The sequence below is a fragment of the Ischnura elegans genome, chromosome 6 (assembly GCF_921293095.1).
Source record: "Ischnura elegans chromosome 6, ioIscEleg1.1, whole genome shotgun sequence".
Classification (NCBI taxonomy): domain Eukaryota; kingdom Metazoa; phylum Arthropoda; class Insecta; order Odonata; family Coenagrionidae; genus Ischnura; species Ischnura elegans.
In genome coordinates this window covers 24,302,349-24,327,028 of record NC_060251.1, presented here as the reverse complement: position 1 = coordinate 24,327,028, position 24,680 = coordinate 24,302,349, and the positions used below count along the sequence as shown (strand labels likewise).

General features: G+C 39.8%; 2 protein-coding genes across 5 annotated transcripts in view; both read right to left on the bottom strand.

Annotated features, from left to right (window-relative positions):
* Positions 1-24,680, bottom strand: part of LOC124160197 (bifunctional heparan sulfate N-deacetylase/N-sulfotransferase) — a 1,039,810-nt gene that overhangs the window by 450,997 nt on the left and 564,133 nt on the right. The window lies entirely within an intron of this gene.
* Positions 853-5,802, bottom strand: LOC124160198. 2 transcript variants are annotated; one of them, XM_046535977.1, is made up of 3 exons: positions 3,536-5,802; positions 3,109-3,420; positions 853-3,037 (listed from the first exon to the last, which is right to left on the bottom strand). In XM_046535977.1, exons 2-3 carry the CDS (start codon positions 3,412-3,414, stop codon positions 899-901), a joined length of 2,445 nt encoding a protein of 814 aa, XP_046391933.1. In that variant the 5' UTR covers positions 3,415-3,420; positions 3,536-5,802; the 3' UTR covers positions 853-898. The 2 variants fall into 2 exon arrangements, with proteins under 2 accessions (XP_046391933.1, XP_046391932.1); XM_046535976.1 differs by having other exon boundaries at positions 3,109-5,802.

Here is a 24,680-nt window from a genome sequence, read left to right as displayed (position 1 = left end):
GTTTTAACGCATGAAGAAAGATGTCATAAGAGGTCATATACAAGGAAATAGCTCAAAATATGCAACACTTCAGTATTTTTTAATTGTAATATCAGAAAAACTTACAAGAAATGTTACTACTGTACAGTACTACACGTTAGGTACTTTGGTACTTTCCAAACAAAATATGGCCACTGTGGACTAGCAATCATTGTGACTTAATCATTAGTCAAAACAGTAAAAAAAACAAGGTGAACAAAACAATCACAATTTACTTATTTTAAGTACACTTCACACATAATAATAGTTCTTTCATAGTGACTTTCCAAACAAAAAATGGCCACTGTGGACTAGCAATCACTGTGACTTAATCATTAGTCAAAACAGTAAAAAAAAAACAAGGTGAACAAAAAAATCACTATTTCCTTATTTTAAGTACACTTCACAAATTATCATAGTTCTTTCATAGTGACTTTCCAAACAAAATATGGCCACCGTGGACTAGCAATCATTGTGACTTAATCATTAGTCAAAACCGTAAAAAACAAGGTGAACAAAACAATCACAATTTACTTATTTTAAGTACACTTCACACATAATAATAGTTCTTTCATAGTGACTTTCCAAACAAAAAATGGCCACTGTGGACTAGCAATCACTGTGACTTAATCATTAGTCAAAACAGTAAAAAAAACAAGGTGAACAAAAAAATCACTATTTCCTCATTTTAAGTACACTTCACAAATTATCATAGTTCTTTCATATTGACTTTCCAAACAAAATATGGCCACTTTGGACTAGCAATCACTGTGACTTAATCATTAGTCAAAACAGTAAAAAAAACTTGGTGAACAAAAAAATCACTATTAATTTAAAGTGCACTTCACAAATTGTCTAAGTTAGAAACTCCATTGTTAAGTTAGAAAGTACCAGTCAACTTTTTTATTTCTTCATCAATGGCATCAGCCTCCTTCTGGCTTGATGCTAACACTTTCATCTTTTTGGCTTGAAGCTCCTTAACTTCAGTTCCAATCATCTTCTCATGGGTCCTTTTTTTTTCGACCTCAGCGTCCTCAGATCGGCGCTGCTTCTTTGCTTCTTCATACTCGGAGCGCGCGTGCCGAAATCTGTTGATCATTTCAGCAGATATTTTTATGTTTTCTACGCCACCAGCAGCGTTGACTGAGTCGTACACTTGGCGCTGAGCCACCAAAGACATATCTAATTGGTTCTCTACTATTATCTCCTTATTGATGGAGAAGCCACGCTCGATGAAAGCTTGGCCATGGCTTATGATCAGAGCCATTTTAATCACTTTCACTAAACCATCTGAGCACTTATAACGATCCCAGATACCTCTCCAGAAATGATCTAGTCTCTGCCTCTGACGATCATATTCTTGACAGGCGTTAGCAAATACTTGTTTGTCACAGAGCACCTTAAAGTCAGACAAAATAGTGTCGCACTCACTTGCAGGAAGCCAATTGCGGCTGTGCAGTTGTTCCAAGAAGCCGTTCAGTCGAGTAGAAACGGCAGTTTTGGAATGTGAAATCAGTTCTGGGTCACAAAAAGTTATGGCTCTGCAGAGTTTGTAATTCAAGGGAGCCTTTTCAAGAATTTTACTAACCATAGCCTTCAGCAGGAGCACACACTCCTCCTTGAACTTCAGCATTTCTGGAGTAGATACTTGTACTTTTTTGAGAGCGTCCTTTACAGAAAAACTAAAATTGAAGTTCTTCACAGGAATCAGATTGTCTTCATTGGTAATGTCAACTTTACATACATCTGACTTTCGATTTACATAATCATTCTTGACAAAATGTCTAAGCAGGTTCGACACTAAGTTCGACAGGTCCGTGTGCAAGAACGGCGCCATTGGGTCATTGGTTTGATAAGTAGTCAAGAATGGCTCAACAAGTCTTGCAACATATGAGAAGAAGGCTAACTTAGGCCCCAACATCTTATCTTCAACAGCTTTTGCAACATACAAGAAGCCGGCAGATTTTATTTTATCCTCTTCAGGTCCAGTTCTCACTTTTTCAATAAAAGTTTTTACGTTTGGCAATATTTTGATGCAATTATCGGCACCAGGTGCATTATTCAACCACCTCACTGCACAATACTTATTTGGGAAAGTAGTAGAGCCTGTCCACTCTGTATACTTACTGCGACGGGCAGGCACATTCTTAAATATATTGTATAAGGCCCTGAGAAACATGACAATATTCCAGCCACACTTACTAACCCCCTCTTTGAAGGAATTATGAACTACGTGCAAACCACAGGACCCCATGAGCAGCAGCAGTGGCTCATCCTCACCAAACTCTGTTTTCATATAAATCTGGAGATCTTTCAGGAACTTGACATTAACATTCGGGCCATCCATGCCAACCATAAGCACATGAGACTGCACACTTCTAGGAATTGCTGTGCAGTATGCCGATATGAGATCAGTCGCCCTTGAGCGACCCAGGAACACTGAATCATAATATTTCGTCACCGTTTCATTTTGATCATCACACCAAAATTTAATGGCAAGATCCATTTGAGTCTTCTGGCTACACTTATTGAGACTCTCGTCAAATAAAACTACCACAAAATCCAGTTTGGTTAACTTAGATGTGATAACATCATGGAAATGTGGGGCTAAACCATGTACAAGTGAATAGGCGATTTTGTTCCGACCCAATTCCATTTTTGCAGCAATCATACTATCTGGGAACATTGTGGGAAATAACTGCACTGCCTTGCCCCCAGAAGACAAAGAAGTATGGCTCGTTACACAATAGATACACCACAAAATCTCAGCTTTGGTAGTATCTTGCTTCATTAACCAGGTGTTAAGACCTTGCAAACCAGCAGTCTTCGGGACGGCGATAACTTCGTTGGTACATCGCGCACATGGGCATGAACATGTGCAGGCAGGTGAAGCTGGTGTGGGGTCATCAGGATCGTCCCGAGGGTCTTCTGCAGTCCCACCCGATGCTGAGGAACCAGGTGCCGCCGCCGTGGGGTTCACCGACGCGGATGTAGAGGTAGAGGGAGTTGCTGTAGTCACCTACAAAAATCAGGCTGGGGTAGAGAACCAGAAAACCCCGAAGATTTTACAAATAACTCACCATCACTTACCTTCTTAGCGGAAGGCAAACAAAATATCTTGATCCCGTAACAGCTCTTCTTGTTCTCGACGGCAGTATTGTGGTGGGTTGATGACAGGTGTTTAGTCAGGGCACCGCGACCCATGTTGCCGAGTTGATTCGTCTTGCAGCACACCGAGCAGTAGAAAGATGTTGGTTTTCCTTCTGGCAATCCATGCTTTAATGCAGTCGAAGTCTTTGGTGAGAAGCAGCTGAAATGAAGCTCCTTTGACCAATCCTCGTTCCAATACGTCTGCTTTCCCCCGACCATGACTAGAGACGAAATGGGCCTCAGCATTCGGGTCTGAAAATAATACAATCTCATTTTGAACTACAGCACCATTAAGTTTCAATGAATAGTCGAATGGAGTGGATAAAATAACACGACAGTGAGTTTGCTAATATTCGTGACAGCCTACCTTCAATGAAGAAAACGCAACCTCCGCTGCTCTCCAGGCACACCGACTCGTCCGGACTCGTCACCGTCGCACTGTTATTGTTGACCCGCCGCGGGCGTAGACCCGGGGAGCGCGTGGGATGGCGGGGGGTGTGGGGGGAAAGGCGCGGAAAAGGAGCGACCGTGGAGCCAAGGTTTAGAGCCTAAGGTTGCCTCACTCGCTTCTGCGCATGAGCCTACCAAGCCGCTACTATGTCACAGACGACCCAATGCAACTTTGCTATTGCATTGTCGTATGGTAGTACAGAATTCATTTAAGGTTCCTGAGACGCTGCGTCGCCATGCGTTCAACACAATGTAGTCAATATTTCCTGCGCTTTCTCCGTTAATGGTCTCAGTAGTCCACAAATGATAAAATGACTTTTTGTGGAAGAAGAGCGCGTTACACTGCCGTGTATGCCGGCCTCCCGCTATACAGTGGCGACGTGCTCAAACTGTCAGAAACGAAGAAAGCTGGACGAAACGTCTCATACTACACGTGGGCACTTGAATTTAGGAATCCTTTTATTTCATGGATATACAAATCGGCACCAACAACCTCTTAATACCCCTCACACGTTAAAAAAATATCGCTGAAAGTGAATCGGTCAAAATTAATATGTATATATACCAAAGAAGTGATGTACAAGATTTGCGATGCTCCTATCACATGTGATAAGCTAGATTTTTTTCCACTTTTGAGATAAATTACCTAACATACTTATTCGTGCAAAGACAATTATGTTTTTACATCATCAACCCGAAAGGCATGACCTCCACTGTATCCCCATTGTAAGAAATCATTCAACCTCATTTCTAGACGTGAGACTAAAAACTAGTTGTAATTTTATTATTTTGTACGCCATTAAATAATACAGAGCAATTTTCCAGGCAATGGCTGAGCAGAATAACCCATAACATGTGATAATTGAAGTTCAAAAATATTTTAGCGCATTAAAAATATTTCTCAGGCATCACGGGAAAGATCGTAAATCGCATGATAGAAACCTATATTTTTTATGGTAATTATTCCTTCACTCGAACAAGCTATAAATTGGTAGTCTTGCTAAACTTCTAAGGTAAATTAGGATAAACCGTTTCAATTTTTTTTCTTTTCACGTCATATGTACTTGCAACTGTATTGAATCAGAACCTCTTCCAAGTGAAGGATTCTTTTTACTTTTGAGATTTTAGCCTGGTTATCCGATCAAAAGTCATTAATTCAGGTATTGATACTTTGCTCCAGATTTATTGGTAATCTTCATTGCGTTCAGACTTTATACTTTTCTCTATTCTCAATTATCAACTAATTTTTCCAGAGCATGATAATGAACGACAAGACGCATGGTGAGAAAATAGCGTTTTGCAATGACATGGTCATCCTTAGTGAAAAGCATATGCATATATGTGTTTTAGTTTTATTTAGCTGATAGCATACCTGACGGGTGATCGAGAGGAGCTTTAAAAGTAGGCATATGAATTCAATTATAGTGCATCTGAATTAGCAATCGGTAATTTCAAAATTTATTTTATAATCAATGATCGTTATTTTTAAGTGACTCACATTGCTGAATGTTTTCTAGAAATTTTCTAAAAATGCTTTGACTCTTCTGAATTCTCTCTGAGCTCAATATTGAAGTTGGTTCCTTTTCAATAGTCTAAATTATTTGCTAAACGTTTGCCTAATTGGAACCGCTGCAGCAAGCGATGTAAAATTTCAACCCTTTTCACTTTTTGCACTCGTCACATGTTTATTTTATTTTTTGATTACTCCAAAGGATTTCATGCATGCATGCATGCATGAGAGGGTTAAGAGTGTCTAAAGGCCGTTTTACACGGTACACGGAATTGCGCAGTCTGACGTACGTGCGAAGGCGCAATCAAAATTGCGTCGTGTAAAGCGGTGAATTGCTAGAACACATGCGAGAACCTTGCCATGCAGCGGCAGGCAGAGCGACGCCAGCACTCCTTGCTTCGGCGGTGAAGGCGGCAGCCCAGTTCGGCACGGGTTAGCACGAGGGGAAGGGAGGCGGTGAGACAGCGCGGCGCGGGCGTTCTCGGCTCATCTTGCGGCTGTCGCTTGCCGCCAGTGCGGCGTGCGGTGGCCGGCGGCACAGCAAAAGGCACACAATCCGATCCATCCTGACTCTTCGGGCGCTCATCCTGACGATTTCCTGATTTTCCTGACCAAAACTTTTTTTCCTGACTATTTCCTGACTTTCCTGACTTTCCTGACTTGTCCCAACCTAGTATTATGACAAGGATCTATGATTCGATAGCAGATCAAAGAATCAAGAGCCATAAGAGATAGAAATTCCTCGCGTGACACAACGCCACCTATGTTGAAAAATTCCATCGAAAAATGAGGAAGTTTATAGCGTACTCCATGCAATACACTAAAATTTCACCGTTTCACACAACCAAAATATGATTAAGGCTGAATTGGAAAAGAGAAATAATACAGCGTGAGCCAAAAGAAAATCTGAAAACCTTTATATATTACCGTTAAATGCGTTAAAAGTACCATTTATAAAAATACATTGGTTATTATAAAAATATTTATGGTAATACTTAATTATAAGTTAAATTCTAAGTAGGCCAAATATTAGCAACGAAAAAGGATTTTCATATTATTTATTATCTAGAAAACTGACTTTAATATTCGTCCTCGGAATGATACAGCCGATGCAACAATGGTCTAGGAATCCAGTAATATCTTTGAAATTGGTAATTGGTAATCTATTTATGGTAATACTTAATTATAAGTTAAATTCTAAGTAGGCCAAATATTAGCAACGAAAAAGGATTTTCATATTATTTATTATCTAGAAAACTGACTTTAATATTCGTCCTCGGTATGATACAGCCGATGCAACAATGGTCTAGGAATCCAGTGATATCTTTGAAATTGGCTACGGAGACATCTTACTTTCATCAACGGTCAACCGTATTTCTAAACCACCTCAAATAACCATGCATGTAAAAACATCTCTAAGGGTACTTTCTGTCGTCAGAAATGAAATTCTTTATGCCAAGGAAAAAGTAATATTCCACAAAGGAGATCGTCAAAAAGTTACAGCCATCCTGCTTCTCCCTAACTCAGGGCGCACTCATGCGACATAATACGAAAGAACTTAGCGGCACACCAAAATTTTTACGACAGTTAAGGCGAGGGTACACTTTTTCAAATACAAAGGTTGAAAGCCCTCTTTGATGTCACCTTAATCCAACACCTGCTATGGAACATGATTCTCTTGAAAGGCTACAAAAACAAATTTTTATATCCATTTTAAGGGATCGTGGCAAAATGGTCAAAGAGAAAGTGACGAAAATACATTAAGTCAGGTGAAACAATAGAGCCATCACATAAGATATGTGGAGTTTCGGAACTCGAAGCGTAAAAAGGTACTTTCCGAGATGAGTCCTTCGATGTGATGTCATTACACTTAAGGCAATGCCCACCTCAAAAACCTCGTAAAACCGATAAAAGGCTAATAAAATAGAATCTATGAAATGAGAGTCAAGGAATTTAATACCTACTTATGCCCAAAGAAATCAGAATGACGTTTCATGAAAATAGTTTGAAAAGACGAACTTCTAGAATGAAGAAGAAAGATTTAATGCTTTCCCGGCGAATAGACTTCGTGAAGAGTTCTCGGTATAGCCACCGGGTCACCACGATTTCTAGGATAACACCTTATTCGAGATATTACACTTATTAATTTCAACATCAATTTAACAACAAGATTACCTTAGATACAACAGTCAATTTCGAAATAAAAATCGCTGGTATATTGCCTCCAAGCAATATTTTCATTGTCTCCACACTCTGAATTCAAAGTATTATTTGAACCAATTACCGAGGTTACAGCACCTCACGTCATCCGAATGATTTGAAAACAAGAAGTAGAGGAAGAGAGAGGAGATGCTGAAACTTCGGTCAAACATTTAAGGAAAATATATTTCATATCAATATTTTATAATCATCATCATCATTTTTTAAGTTTTTTTTTTACGCAGCACTCCATACCCCTCCCGTATCGGCTAAAATTTTCATAGCGAAGCATTTATTCTCTTTAACATCCTTCATAACCTGTCATATACAACTCATTCGGGGCCGTCCCATGCCCTTCTTCCCAACAACCTATCCTTCTACGGCTGTTTTCATCAGGCCATCATGCCAAATAATGGGGCCAACTAAATAGTCCCTTTTCCTCCTCCAGGGTTTTGGAAGGCTTATATATTCTCACACTATTCTCAGCATTTCCTCATTACTTACTCGTTCTATTAATTTTATCTCCACTACGGTATCAATAACCGTGTATTCATGATAAGAATGGCAGAGCAACTATTACCTCAGTCAATTGTATCAAATCAATGGAACGTCATCCAATTTGTCATTTTCATTTCGTACAATTTGGAGTTTCACCAAGTTAGGTCTCTCATCATCAAAACGTTAAGTCTTACCTTTAAAAAAGGGAAGGAATGCATCCGATAAGTTTCTATTCTTTCGAAATGTAAGCATTTACGCCATCGAGACTAAGGCGTCCATATCATGCCACACTGCGCAGACGAATACACGCAGCGTGTGCGAGAGACAAACGGAAACGGCACCAAAAAAAAACAAGCAAACGAGGATTTTTGATTTACGAGGCGTCACCATGCGTCGCATCGCTCCATTGTCACCTGCGCCAGTCGTCGGTCGTTATGCGTCCGCTTACTTATTCCGGCTGCCACGGCGAAGACAAATACAAATGTCACTCGATCCTAGGGGGCGACCAAATGAATGACCCTTTCCACGCTGCCACGCCCCACCCTCGATTCCGTTCGCTCGGAATTAATTCGCCACAGCCTCCCCGATGGGAAATCACTAGCAACAGAGACGACGTGGACCAAGTACCATCTACTGAAAGAAACACATGCAATTTCTCACGTTTATTATACACTATATTATTGGTTATGCGGTTTTGTAAAGCATCACGAGCGAGGAATGTTAGACTTAAAATAAAAGTGGGAGGTGAAAAACTTTACTCTTTAACGTGTACGCTGAAGAGATGGTAAGGGAAGCGTGGGATGAGTTAGAAGCTGGAATAAAAGTGGGAGGAATGATGTTCAAATCAGTGAGATTCGCGGATGATCAGGCGTTGAGTAGCCAGTCAGCGAGGGGGCTGCAGGCTCTAGTGGATGCGTTATGCGAGCGTTGCGAGGTGTATGGGATGAGGATTAATCACAAGAAAACTAAGGTAATGCGGTTTTGTAAAGCATCACGAGCGAGGAATGTGAGACTCAAGATAAAAGTGGGTGGTGAAAAACTTGAGCAGGTTGAGCAATTCAACTATTTAGGCAGTACGTTAAGGAAAACGGATACAGTAGTAAGGACATTAGGAAGAGAATTGCATTAGCAAAGGAGGCGTTCATGAACAGGAAGGAGCTTCTGAGATGATCGCTATGCAAGAGTTAAAAGAAAAGGTTAGTGAAGAGTTTGATCTGGAGTGTAGCGCTCTACGGTGCGGAAACGTGGACATTGAGGAAAGACGACGAGAGAAGATTGGAGGCATTCGAGATGTGGGTATGGAGAAGAATGGATAAGGTGAAGTGGACGGAGAGGAAAAGGAACGACGAAGTGCTCGATATGGTTGGCGAGGAGAGGCAGCTTTTAGATGAGATACGGAGGAGACAGAAGGTATGGATGGAGCGAATACTTAGCGGGAGGGGATGTTGAGAACGGTATTAGAGGTTAGAATGTTAGGGAAACGAGGGAGGGGAAGAAAAAGAATAGGATTTTTAGATAGATTGAAAGGGAGTAGGCCTTACAGTGAATTGAAGAAGGCAGCGCTGGAAGGAAAGGGAGGCTCCCAGATCACTTCTTTAGTACTCCAGGAAACCTACCTCAATCGGTAGAATAATGTAATAATAATTGTATAGGCTACGGTATGCTTGTGGAAAATTGCAATTGTTTCATTTAATATGGAAAAATTCCACATCACGCCCAGTTCTTCTGATTTTATAAGTAGCAACTAACTTTAGAGAATAGCATTAATGGTATTATTAAGGTATTCCTAGCATAACAAGTTCTTTAAACTAGAGCTTTAGTTCTATTCAAGCTTGTACTTTGAGGAATATACTTGCTTTTTCATAGATTATTTCGTGTATTCCACAATTTTTATAATTCGGATCATGATTTCCACACAATCAGCCATAATTTAGGTTGATACCGAGGTTATAGACCTTTATAATTACTCATTGTGTAGACAACATGGTCGGAAACAAATTATGAATACGGAAAGTGGAGAATTTCTTTTCAAATTGGAGTTTCTAATCAGAGCCTACATGGTTGTTGAAATACTTGCTGCAACTAAACCTTTACGGCGAGAAAAATGCATAACTTTTGTATGCATATCTGGACCAGGTCACCGTCCTCGAATGTGAACAGAGGCTGGAGAGAAGGAACAATAAAAATGGATATAAGTTTCAGGAGGACGGAAGGAATAAATTAACGAGAATTGTCATAACTCCACCAGCTCTTCAAAAATGGGCGGACATTCGCGTGTTTTTATTTTATTTTAAACTTATAAGAGAATGGTTTAGAGTGGGAGATTTACCTTTTTTCGTCGTATTGCATCTTTCCCACTCTTCTACAAAGTTTTTTTTTAAATTAAATTTCAATTTCTAGTCTGAGTAAACGACCTTATTGCAACGTCGTGGAAGGTGAGAGGGAAAGATTAAAATGGTTTGATGGAGGAAGAATAACCTTTCTTTAACAACCAGGGCTAGGGACGGATGAGGCGTTGAAAGCCGAAATATTGCGAGCGCGGATACAAATTGGACTCGAGGGTGCGATAAATTCCAGATCGAAATTCACTTTTTTAAATTTTAATTCTTTTTATCGCTCCCGATAAAGGGTTATTATTCCAGTGAGGTTCGAGGATGATCAGGCGTTGATTAGCCAGTTCGCGACTACAGGCGTTCGGCAACCGCTGCGAGTAGTATGGCATTAATATTAATCACAAGAAGACCAAGGTTATACGGTTTCGTAAAGCATCGCGAGTAACGAATGTTAGTCACAAGGTAAAAGTAGGTGGGGAAAAACTTGAGCTGGTAGACTACTAATTTAACTATTTAGGCAGCATGTTAGAGGAAAACGGATACAACTTTAAAATTATATCGGAAAGGGAACTGCATTATCACTAGAGGCGAACATGAACAGGAACGAGCTAGTGAGAGGATCATTAAAGAAAAGGTTAGTGAAGAGTCTGACCTGGAGAGTATCCCTTTACGGTGCGGAAACGTGGACAATTAGGAAGGAGGACGAGAGAAAATTGGAGGGGTTTCGATAGATGTGTCTGGAGAAGAATGAAGTGGTTGAAGAGGAATGATGCTGTAGAAAAATTCCACGGCATTATTCCATGAATGAGAGCTTAAAGAGAGAGGAAAACTAGGATTTTCACGAATAAGTTGAAACAACAGTATGAGATCTGGTTACTTTTCGTGTCTAACAATCAAAGTTGACATTTTGTCATTGGGAAAGCTTTTGCGGTGTTCCACCCCATCCCTACTCGTCTCCACATGTTGGCACGCACCCTATTTTTGACTGTGGCTACAGGCGTGTAGTTGCAATAGCTCATAGGTGAATGTGAAATTAGCTTTTGAAGTAGTGAAAATATTGTTAAAGTAGCGGAAAGACAGTGAAATCCAACTGAGGCGTGCGGATGGCAACTTTGAGGCAGCGTTTCGGCATGAAGAAATCGAGGTACGGCTAAACGGTTGAAATTTTTATCCAACTAAACAACAAGGACTCTAAAATTCCATGTTTACCGATAAAAACGATTTATCTGGGTCGAAAATTTCAACATTCAAAATAACTGCGTATATGCCCGATAAGCGCGTCCGCAGGCACGGCTATCCGACGTCGCACGAACTTGAAACTTTTTTATAATTTTTTTCTCACCATTTCGCACAATTTGAGGACCACGAATTTTTAAATCGGATCATTTTGAAAAAATAAGCGACGGCCTACCCTCTCATGCTTCAACCCGGCACACGAATTGCTTGCACTCTTAGGTTTTCGTAGAGGGGACCTTCCAACTAAAACACTGAGAGATTAAAAAATATATTAACTGTCAAAGCTCTGATTTTTATTCGCCTACTGCACAGTTATCTACTAAAATCGTTAAGCTTGAGGATTTCACGGTAGCATCGTCAGATACGATCTGGTCCAACCTTTTACCTTTGCAATTAAGGTAATTACACTAACTTAATTTTTTTATTGCTCTTTGGAATGGGTACCAAATCTAACTAACTACGAGTACAAAAAATTACAACAACTTATGATGGGATGAGAAGCAAGTGATTTTCTTTCTGAAGAGAGTAAGGTGCAGAAATCGATGGAGGAAATATTCTAAAACTTGCACTCCAAGGGATACGAGTGAGTCTCAGTTTTGTGCTGGCATCGAGTGGAAAATCAAATACACAACTAAATATTTTGGTGACCTATATCGTTTCCTTTGCCTTATTATTGTCACAAACTCTGTTTAGAAAATAAAATCACCTGTATCCCTAGGATTCTCACCCCCTCACATCGAATATCATGTATTTGTGATCCATCTGTGACTAGGAAGAGATATCTCCTATACGCAAGAGATAATGAATAATTTATTTAACTGCATAATAATAAATAATAACAATCGTTACCTAACTATTTTTACGAGTAGTCTAGAGGGGAAGGATGCGGCGCTGAAAGTCAATGGGGAAGGGGGAGAATGGACTCAACGGGATGATAAATTCCAAATCGAAAAGCATTTTTTTAAATTTTCTATCCCATTTAATGCGCACGATAACGAGGGATGCAAGCCACAGTTTTATTCCCAGGATGTTCGCTCAGTTGTAAAATTGACTCCCAGCGTTTGCTTGATAAAGGGTCCCTCAAATTTTCCGTTTCCACGAACACAATAAAGTTGAGTAAATGGAATTTCTAGGGCAACGCCGTAAAAAAAACTGAAATCGAGGAAAATAAATTATTCAAATGAGTAATTTATTTAACAGCAAAAAATAAATAATTCAATTCGTTAGTTGACTATTAATATGAGCAGTCTATCACCTAAGGTAGATTGATACGACACAGGACGCACCTATTTGACTCATATGCTCCACCTGTCCCCAATTTCACATTGAATATAGGCCATTACTCTGTTTCGGCCGATAAAGGGAGAAATAATGCGTCGTCAAATAAATGAAATTTTAGGTATATTCTTCACCTTTACATTTTAACCAGATCGATTTCCATTTCTATTACGTTAATTTCCCTAAGCCTTAAAAGTTAAAACCGGTTTCTCTCCTGTCGAGCGACTAAGGGTGCACATATTGAAATTTGTTAATTATGTAAAGAATTACTTAAAGGTTATGTTTTATATTTTTCAAATTGGTCTCTAAACACAACAAAAGATGTGGAATGCTACCAAGTATGATCATAAATATTTTATATTCGATCTGAAATTCAACATTATGCTTACAAAATTGCAATTATATGTGTTTAAAATATTACCTTCATCCCCCTTACCATTCAACTCAGCATCGTAGCCTCAATCACGATTTAAAGCATGTCTTTTTCCCTGAGTACATCCTCCATCCATATTCTTCATCTCATCCAAATCTCTCTGATTAAAACTACATTATAAGTGAGACTGTTTAGCATACGTTACATCTGACCAAAGCGAGGTACAACTTAATGAAATCTGGATAATGAGCAGGTAAAAATTAAACCGGTTGAGTGGACTCTGCGAAGAGTACACATATTTTCCTTTGTGAAGGGTTGTTGCAAACATAATTAAGCGTATATCACATTACGTGAAGACTGTATTCCTTCATTTCCGTATTTATAACCTTGTAAAGAGATCCCTGGTTCAGAAGAGGGGGGGCCGGATTGTGGCCTAATATGAGCAAGGTAAAAGAAATAAATCAAATCAATTACGTGGTCATCAAATAGTGCGGTTTTGAGCATATTTTAAACGAAAAAAGAATTACTCACAGCTTATTTTTCAAATTGGTTGTCTAAAACAGTGTTTTTTTACATAATTAATAAATTCCAATACGTGCGCCTTTAGTCGCTCGACAAGAGAGAAACCCAGCGAAGACATCAGCCTACTCCCAACGAAAGGCGTCAAGGGGCAACGGCTTAACGTCCCATACGACAGACGGAGTGCTGCACTTAAAGTGTCCTCCTCATGCTAATATCTAACGATTTGATCGTTGGATTATTCTTCCTCATAGAATGATCTTCCAAGATCGTTAGAATATTAATGGCTTGCCGGGTTTCGGTTATAGTAGGGCCCTCTTCGCTTCTATAGCGTTGAGATGTTTTCCACGTCCCGTTCCTTCCGCTCCTATCCTATCCCAGAGGCGTCGACGGGCTCCTATCGCGGCGGCGCCTCTTTCCTTTTTTCCTTCCTCTCCAGCCCCTCCCCGGGTGATCGGGCGTATAAGCCACGGGCTTGGTTCCCGGCCCCGGTGTGTTGTATCCTCGAAGGGCTTCCCTGAACCCTCATCCGCTGTCCTCCTCAAGCAGGGACCGGGCAACCTCTGAAAAATCTCTTCCACCCCACCACTGCTATCTTCATATGAATTACTGAAACCGCACTATTCTTAAATTATGACCATGCATATTACGGTACATAACTTTAAATTAGCGCTTTTCGACGGATAATGTTATATAGACAACATTCATTGGACCTATCATCAGAGAAATCATCAGCCAAAGGGTTTGGAGAAAAATGAGGCGTTGAAAGCCATTGAGTGGTGAGTGGGGATGCGAATGGACGCAAGGGGACAATAAAATATGAACCGAAATTCGAGTTTTTTTAATGCGCACGAAAGAGAAGAGAAATACATGGCACAGAATGACTCCCAGGATGATCGTTAGATTGGAAAATTGACTCCTCGTGTCTATTTAATAGAGAGAAACTCAATTATTATCTCCGCTGCCACGGATAAATTTGCAAGGATGTTTCTTTTTCCATGACAACCATGTGCAAAACGAACTTGAAAAATTAGTAAACGAGCGAGTATAAAGAACCATAAATGATTTATTGGCTGTCTCAAATTATAGATAGAGGCGGCATACAGCTTTCATGAAGCTCCATGCTAATCACATAGGATACGCTAAAATCGAGGTAGAGGGTTGAGTGTTGAGTTAAAGTTCAAGGATGGGGATAGGAGGGGCATAGGTGGATAAGTATAATCGTGATTCATCAAAATAGGGTGGTTTCCTATTAACTTTTTTATCGTCTAAATCGAAATATTATTACTCCTTGACTACGTATTGCACGCTTTTAGATTATTAAATGACGATATCTATTTTCCGCGATTAAATGAAAAGTGAAAAATTTCAAGCGCGCGAAAACGTGACGACTAAGTATGAATGCTGGGAAAACCCCGTGTGATGTCTTGCCACTGCTGTGTGATGCCACCTGGGTGCGAGGCTATGAACGCCGCTACAATGCAGGCGGCTTGCTGCCGAGCATGGCGGTAGCGTAGAGTACCCTGCTAGCAGGTAGCGCTTTGCTTAAATAAGGATTATTAATATCATATCAAACGAAGGAAACTCAGCAATTTTAATAGGTGATTATTAGGAGATGTTTCCCTGGGCTCTGTGCCGCATACATGCATTGGTAATCTCAGATGATGTAAAACTCCTATTTACTCGTAAAGCATCTTGGTCTCTGTGACGTCACGTGGTGTGGCATCGCATGGGCACCAATCTGGCCTTTTTCAAATGAGGTTAAAATTAACCATTTACATTCGTCTAAACTGGGATTTCTAAAACCAAATAATTTCAATATTGTGAATACACTAATGGTGGGCAACTAATCGCAAAAGATGCCTTTTGTTTTCTTTGAAGAAGGAAACCACCCTATTCAGTTACTTCCCGTGAAAATTTCCCGAGGCATTACTGCTTTCCAAAAAGAATACTATTCAAACGTAAAAGCGGTTATAAGGGACAAAATGGAGGGATTTAGAGTAACTTATCAGAGCATGCAAATACGCAAGAATCAAACTATTTTGTAAGTGTCTTCGTGTTTAAAGGCAAGGCATATTGATGAAGGAAAATTTCTCGGCTTTCGCGCGGCAAATGATTATTGGGATCGAATTCTAAAGGAGGCGATTGAAATTAACCCGGAGGAGAAGATCATAAATGGAGACAAAAGCTTCCAATCATGCAGTGCCTGGTGTGTCATATTTAATCGCTACCTACGTAAACAACAATCAGGGCGACCATGGATATGAATAAATAAATATAAAAATTAACAAAATACCACAACGCTCCGTGCAACATAACACGTTTTCGCCCGCGCGGGAAAAAAAACCACACGAGCCTTTTTCTATTACTCCACTGAAGGATGTTTACGAGACTTTACACATTGCTCGGTTAAAACACGGGCACGATTTTTAGCCGCATTGTTGCCGTCCAGTGCCACTAGGGCCACAAGGCTACCGCATCGCCTTTCTGCTTAGTGATCCACGTAAATAAATGCACAATTTCACACTAGACGATTTCAGTCACGTGGGAACTGTTGATAATAATCTTTTCGCACGGTTAAAATCGTGCAGAAAAAAAATCAACTGGCCACGATTTAAACCCGTGCGGTTTTTTCCCGCAACGTTTAATGTGCAAGGAGCGCAAAGATACTACACCTGAAGATGATGGTAGACTCAGCCGTTGAAACGTTGGGATCAAATATCTAAAACAACACCCGGTGGACAACCCGAAAAACTTTCCTTCAATCCCTACGCCGGGAAAATCTGAAATTCTACAAGGTATATTGATATCGACGAAGTGCTGGATATGGTTGGCGAGGAGAGGCACCTTTTGGATGAGGTACGGAGGAGACAGAATGTATGGATGGAGCGAATACTTAGCGGGGAGGGGATGTTGAAAATGGTATTAGAGGGTAGAACGTTAGGAAAACGCTTTAGTACTCCATGGAAACCTACCTTAATCGGTAGAATACTGTAATAATAATATTAATGTCACAACAAATTTATGCATCATTTACGACATAGTAAAAATTGCTGCCTCCTAATTTCGAGAGCAGATGAGCTAACGCGTGGATTCAAAGCGTCAATATTGCTCCTCCATTAACTTATGCTGCGATGAACGAGTGACTAATGCATAAGAGGGTTCACTAAAGTGGCTCCGCAATGCGGCTTCAAAGAGGAAAAGTTGATGGATGGGTACGATTGGGGCCTGCAAACTGGTGGAATAAGCCCACTTAAATTGAGAGAGATCTCAATTTGCACAGTACAAGGCTAGCAAATAAAACGTGGCACAGTATGTTCGTAATGCAAGGGAAATAATGCAAAAACGTGCAGACACTGGTTTAAGCATAGCACACATGATTGAAAACGAATGGGAGGGAAATAAATTTCACCCTAAATTAACCTAGACTCAGCAATGAAGGGCGACCAGATTTATGAGCAGTTTTTAGCATGAATGAGATAAGTGGTTGGTGTTTTTTTTTTCGATAAATCGCAGGTAAAAACTCATGTTATGATTAGCAATTTTCCGAAAGGAATGGAAATTTTTTTTCTTTCTAAGCATGGTAGCCCTTGTGATTGTGATGGTAGACATGTGATTCCCTGCCCTAATTGACAGGAATACAAGATCTTAGGGCGACAGATTTAAGAGCTTTCATAAATATGACAATAAATGACGTCACAATTTACAAATTCCAATTTTCGTATTGGCAGTCATAAGTTAAAAGCGGGATAAAGTGCTTATGTGAGAAGCATCCCATTTTCAAATAATTTAACGTCAAGAGTAAAGGAGTTTTCTGCTTGTCTAACAGTTTGATTATCAAAAGCCTCTCAATCCATTCGATCCTAGATGACTTCAATGAAATTGAAAGTTCATTTATTCAATACTTCTATGAGAGCGTCATGCTAATACTGAAGTTACCACTGCAAGAGTATTTAAAACTCACCTGTTCTTACGACAATATGCTCTTTTTACAAATGTTATTTTTATTACGCAAAACAAAAAGGAACGCAAACCATCGAAATATGTAGGAGAATTCACTTCTCTCATGACGCTGCTGAAAATTATTAGAAGAGTTGCGGTAAAAGATACGTTATAGCCAGTGACGTCATGGCAAAATTAGCAAAGCCTGAACGCACTTTCCTTATTTTTAAGAATACCGGGACTAGCCACGGTGATAACTTTCCGGGAGTCACCCACAATGCACAAATTGTGCTAAAAGCACTATTTCAGCACTTGCGCACAATTTTCGCTCAATTTGTGCACTTTCCTAAACTTTTTTTAGAAGTGTGTTTGTGGGTATGTGTTTTATTACCAGTTATTATTTAATTTTTTTACAAATATGAAAATAAATATATAATACTTTTTCTTTTGGTTACGAATTTAGCTATATCATATTAAAAATTTTGGGCACCAAAATTTATAAAAGTGTTATTTGAGTATTATGTCTTTTTTTCACCAGTACCAGAACGGCGTTCTGGCTCGTTCCGGCTCCATGACACCCCTGGTTATACTGGGAAATGTGTGTTTAGTGAGATTGAATTAAAAGTTTCTTCACACTATAGGAAATAGGCTTTTATTTCAAACGGCCGTATGCTAGTGTGCGAGAAAGAGAAAGGAAGATTCAAACTAGAGAAATAAAAGGTAAGAACATGACGCAAGCAAAAGAGCAAAAGCCCACACAAAAGTGATATCCCTCGGTATTCCTCTCCATGTAAGTGCTCGCAATGAGAACTCTGCCTGAACTGAAGGTATTTCCAAAACCAGAAAGGGAAAAATTCAAGAATCACGGGGAAAAAATGTATGAAAAAATGTGAAACGGCGCATCACTTTAAACCATTGCTGAGTCTTCCGGCAAAAAAAATTCCGTGAGCTCGGATGAAGCAAGACAAAAATAATGGAGATCAAATGCCCACGGGCATAGCAAAGGAAAGGGAACTGTCTCCGCATGGTAGATATATATTCTCCCGGTCCGCGCTCATCCCTCTCGAATGCAAATATTACGGATTTTTCTCCAAAATAGCTGAATAATGGAAACAGATGGAATGCATGGGCAGACAAAGTGATCCAAGGGCATCGAAAGGACAAATATTCCCTGCCATGAGGCTCCGGGCACTGGGGGTGGGAGGGGCAGGCAAGTCGGTAGAGAGCGATGTAAAAAAAAGAGGAGAAGCAGAAAGAAAATGAGAGGAAAATGTGTGGAGAAAGAGAGAATGAAAGCCAAGCAGCAGGAGAGGAGAATGATGAGGGATAAACCGGAGAGAGGATAATAATGGGAGAGTAATACGTCCTTGATAATGAAGAGGGCAGGAGTGGAATTTAGCCGTTGTATCGTCTGAAAGCTGACGACTAGCGTGATTGCAGGATAAGTATTTTTTTTTCAAGCTTTTGAGGCTACTACCATTAATTTAAGTATTCTCGCGGTTCGCTTAGGTTATTATCTAGAATTTTCTACGAATTATCGCAGCTAGTTGATCACAGGAGTTTCTTTGATGATTGCTCTCTTGATCAATATGGTAATTATATTAAATTCCGTACACTGATTAAGTACATTTAATCCATTCTCTTGAAACATATTATGCTAAATAAATGAACATCTAAAAACCAGGTTTAGATAAAAATATAACACCAAAACGAGAAAAATATGAAATGGAGCTATACCAGAGCTTTCATCTGGCAAATATTATTTCAGCACAGAAAAAATAAGTAAAAATAACGCAACACTCAATACAGTATGGGAAGCAAAGGGAGGATGATATAATTTGATGCATAAAAACTGAGCTCAATTAAGTACAGATTAACTTTTTGCTAAGCTTACTGAAGATCCATGGGGATAATTTTAAACGCGTTATAAAAATTCACATAATACCAGGAACATTAGTATCTTGAATAAGGTCTCACCTAATTTCCAGTGATCGAAGCAATGTTTACAAGAAATACAGACACGAGAGAGAGAGAGTGAATAAAGGCCGGAACAGAAATTACTGGAGTAAAAACAGCGTAGAGAAAGAAAGACCTATGACAAAAAGTGAGAATAAATGTAATAAAATAAAAATTCATCGGAGAAGAAGTATATTCTAGCTCCCAAATTAGATAAAGAGAGAATTAAATATATATATTACAGTATTCTACCGATTACGGTAGATTTACATGGAGCTCTTATGAAGCATTTCGGGATAATCCCCTCTCTTCAAGCAGGAGAGTTCTTCTTTCGAGTAGGAGATTGAGTTTGCGGACACATTTTACAACAGGAAAGTCATAGAGCTGATTAGAGGATGGACCAAAGCAATTCGATCAGTTTCAATAACGGTAGTCCCAAAAATACTAAGTAATAATTTAAAGCCATTTTGTACTTCAAATACTTTTAATATTCCCTTAGGAAAATATTTAATCGAATTATTTTGCTTCAAGCCTCTAACTAATTTGTCCGAGGAACCGCGGGAGAGGATTCTCCTTCTACTAGGGTCAGAGGGAAGGATTTATACTTTAATATTTTGAAAAATTGACAATATTCCATAAAAATGTGATGTGGACTACGGTTTGAATACAATTAAAAGACACTAGGAAAACTTTATCCTCAAATTCCATCCCTCGCCCATGAAAATATACAGCTAATATTTTATTCAATCTTATTACATCATTTTAACCTCTAAATAAAACATGAAAATGCGAAGGCTAGAATAAAGAGGCTGCAAAGCATCGAATTCTCCACCGAGCTACTTCAAGCTACTTCCGACAGGGAGACTAATTTTAAATCAATTTTTGAAAGGGCCTTTCTTAGAAGAATTCTATTAAACTATACTGGTTTTTGAAACCACCACGTGATCTCGGATTTTTGCTGTTTCAATCCTGGTAGAAGGCGTATAAGCCTTAAATCGTTATTGTTGACACTTATTCCTTAACAGTTGCAATTGGGCTATAATCTTGTCGCGGTGGAAAGCCTTAAATGTTCCTATGACCCCAAGAATTGCCAACGAGGGAATAATACTCAATTACACCTGGTAGGGGCACCTACGTCAGATCGGTCGAAGGCTATGATATGAAGGTAGAAGGATATGAGAAGAAAGGTAGTCCATATGACCGTGTCACATAAAAAAAAAAGTTGGAATGGAAGTGGGAAACCCTACCAACTATCTCTTCCTGAAATCATGGAGTAGAATAGAGAGTCCCAATCTGGCCTGGCACAGCTAGTTTGCAAAACACACCATGTTAACCTACCTTAACCAATAAATTACTTGAATAATGTAATCACGAATGTTACAAAAGAGGATCCTCAAGTCTGCCTCTAAATGAATTGTCATCCACCGCGCAATAAAATGGGTTTACAAAAGTCGCCACTCGCGTCGCTGACGGACAAAGTAATCCGAGTTTCACGGGGAAATAAGGTATAATTAAGGGTTTTAATCAGAACTTATATAAATGGAGATGTGACCCATGAAATTCATAACTTTCCAATGCTATTCCTCACAATAGCAAACATGTCTTGTAAAATATAGGAAAAAAGTGGATCGCATTGCACTCATCACCGCGCCGCGGACATTTTTGAAAACCGGTTAAAATGCCACCGTTGTGGCAACAGAAATCAGCCTTCTATGGGATGGAGTTGGGCCTCCTCTACGCAGTCCCCTTGAGAGTAATAAACGTAGTGTGTTTTTCGGGAACATTGCATGGATGCACGGGTGAAGAGCGAGAAAGTACTAAAAATATGCCGTGAGGGTCAAGGAGAGCGGCATTAAACCCTAAAATGCAAATGGCCTTCATGAATAGGGAAAGCGGGGGTCGCGGAAGGGCCTTGTCTTACCCCACGTGGTGCGCCACCCCCGCGATGCCTTGACTCAAGACCAGAATCGACGCAAGGGGAATGCGGGCCCCTCGAAGGGGCGTGCGCCCTCTATGTTCTACGGGGAAAGTAAAAAAAAAAAAACAGGATATGGTCCATAAATATTTAATGCGCGATGCAGCGGCTTTAGCGGTGTGGGCTGTTCCTTTCATTTCCTCCGCGGAAGTTTTATTACAGTGCTTAGCGGAATATGAATTTATTTTATTCCAAAATTGAAGGCGAGATGCTGCGCAAAACAGGCTAACTTAATACACTTACGACCGAGCGACAAAAACGACCTCCGAGAATTATTTTCAAAAAATTAATTTTTTTAAATCCCCACTATTTCTTTTTCCACGTCGGAAGGTTTGTTCTTTTCAACGTCAGTGAATTCGCTAATTCTATAATGTTAATGCCATATTGTGTTCATTTTGTGTTTTTGTAGATTTTGTGTGAAATTTGCTCCAATTTATTAGTTTTAATGACTTGAAATGAGGATCGTACATTTAAAAATGTAGGTATTTCACAGTGCGAATTTACGTCAGTCGGTGAATCAACATTTTCTGCCAGAGTTTGGCCGGTATAATTTAATATTTTATGTCATTTAATACCTCCATGTATAATCCATTAACGACGTACGACCAAGTTTTCGGAAAGAATTCCGTTCATAAGTTGGGAGTACGTGATTACGGCTAGCAATGCAAGGGAACAGCTTCTAAACGTAAACCTCTTCTTCTGGAAACAACTGGTGCGACGGCATAACGTCAAACATCAGTTACACATAATGACATGGATTTTAACGGTGCTTACAACTAGGTAGAGGAGGGAGAGGATGGATTATAATAAGATTGTTCCATCACTCTCAAAGCAACAGCGATTCATACGGAGCATTTTGTATGTTTATTAATCGGAGCAATAAGAAAAAAAGTCACAGAGCGTTAACATAGCCAAACCGTTTTCAAAAATATACTGTGTCATTTTCAAGGGTGCAACTCCCAAACTTGGACCCAGACAGATGGGTGGGGGCTCGGAGATCGGGTCAGAGTTGCACCGTTAAGAATAACACCGTAAGTGTCGAGGCCGTCATTACTCCCATTTACATGGCGATATTTTGCTAAGCTAAGCCAGCGAAGATTGAACCATTTTATAATAATGCTGTTTGCTCTTGTTCTATGTAGTTAGAGGAATATTAAATGCTGAATCAATCCATTCCTCATATCTCCTTTAAAGGAATTTATATTCTAACCGAGAATTCCCGAGATAGTCTTACCGGAATAACAGTCGAGTGAGAAGTTCCGAAGGCAACGTTTCGATAATAGTGCAATCGCTTTGCTTTATTTCAACTTATCATTCACTAAACAATGATTCCCAAAATTCTCACCTGACTATCATTCTGTGAGAACTTCATACATTTCATTCGTCGTGTACCAGAATACACATTTTTCTGATAGAATGACCTAATACATTCACCACTCCAATTGCATTTTTGAGTTTAGAGAGGCATAGTGAAAGACATAAAAATAAACGAAACAATGAAAGGCGCAAATCCATTTAACTTATCTTTCGTATTAAGGGGACAGTGATACTTATTACACAAGCAACGCTATCAATACGTGGCTGTCGTCATATCCCGCGTTTGAAATGACACCGCTTGAATACCTATACTCCATTACCATGATAAAAAATTTCTCTCATGCCCATGCTTTCAGCAATTAAAATTGAAATAATTGTGAATGACATACTTGTCGCCGTATGATCAAAATGAAGACCACAAAATATAAAGCCGTGACGAAGTCCTAAACCCTGGCCCATCGGGTGGGCGTCGACGATGTTAACCACTGGGGCAATCGAACTATCTGTCGCGCTGCTTTGGAATTATATACGGCTTGTTCAAAGCACCGCATGCAAATTAATTAATTACAGCCAAACAAAGGCCCATTCAAAGGAACCACTGCAGCTATTTATTTATTTTTTACCATTAACCCATAAACAGCAGATTTACAGCCTTTACAATGGGGAATTAACAATAAAGGAAATTCACACACGCCCATGCCCTGGTTAAGGATAACTTACCCAGGCGGGAATCGAACCCGCGACCTTCGGTTTGGCAAGCGAGGACTCTACCCCGCCGCCACCGAGGTCGGCAAGATATGAGTTTGCCATTCCGAATTCCATAAAAAAAATACGGCATTGACAAAGGCGGAGCAAGATGCGCGGTTTCCCCCTTGTAAAATATATAGGTATAAAGATGAAAGGCATAGTCTAGCCATCTGAGAATACTTGACACCATCTCTCTTTCGCTTACTGCGAGCGTCGGACAAGCGCCAGGCGGACGGGGGCAGGAGCAGCCGCGTGCATGTGGAGAGGAAATAAGGGCACTTTGGGACGATGGGAGGAGAAAGGCCTCGGAGGTCCATAAAGAGAGATTAAAAATACAATGAGAGGTCGGGGTGGAGGGGGTGAGTCAGAGGAAAAGGGGTGCCAGAGGGGATTAAAAATCCAGTAAAGGGGAAGCGAGGCTCGCTGGAGGGAGAAAATGTGGGTGGGAAAAGGCAAAAAACAAACGAAACACTGAAATGCGCAAATCCATTTACCTCACCTTTCGCATTAAGGCGACAGTGATACGCATTACGCACGCAATGCCATTTATACTAAAAGCAATCTTCCATTAAGCATTAACACGGTTCCGTCTGACTCATTACTTTAAGCCCTAACGAGAGCACTGTTCGAAGTAATACCAAAGCAAAAAAAGGAAATTAATTTTAACTATCAAATTACGAATCAAATAAGTAACCCACTCCAAAGGAAGGGGCTTATGAGAGTAAATGATATAACTCATTACAAGATTAAAATTATCGTGAATACACGACAAGTCAGAACACACAGTAACCTTTGGTTCATCATTTAAATCTCATGAGGCAGATTAATAATTTGTAAAGAGTAGAGAACAGAAAACACAAGCAAATTTTCAAGTCGGCGATTTTAGATGTCAAAAAAGAGTTGTATTCGCTGAACGTTACGATTACGAGAACATGATATCAAAGTCCTTTTTCATTCATTCATCTATGCCACTAAGACATAATTCATAGCATTCGTTTTTTCTCGGTAGAATCCCCCTAAGCATAAGAAAGGATCAGGAAAGAAATATTTTTGGGAAAACTGTTCCATGAATCGACAGTTTGTCGCGGTAAATAGACAAATGCAAGAACACACCCCAATTAATTGACAGACACAATTCAAGGCACTGCGAAAAGTATCAGAATATCACGGGTTTTATTA

Bases quoted from the DNA above. Each gene is read 5' to 3' on its own strand.
- LOC124160198 (XM_046535976.1), bottom strand. From the start codon at position 3,441: ATGAGATTGTATTATTTTCAGACCCGAATGCTGAGGCCCATTTCGTCT. The intron at 3,038-3,108 runs GTAAGTGATGGT...TGATTTTTGTAG, and splicing joins GTTTGCCTTCCGCTAAGAAG to GTGACTACAGCAACTCCCTC.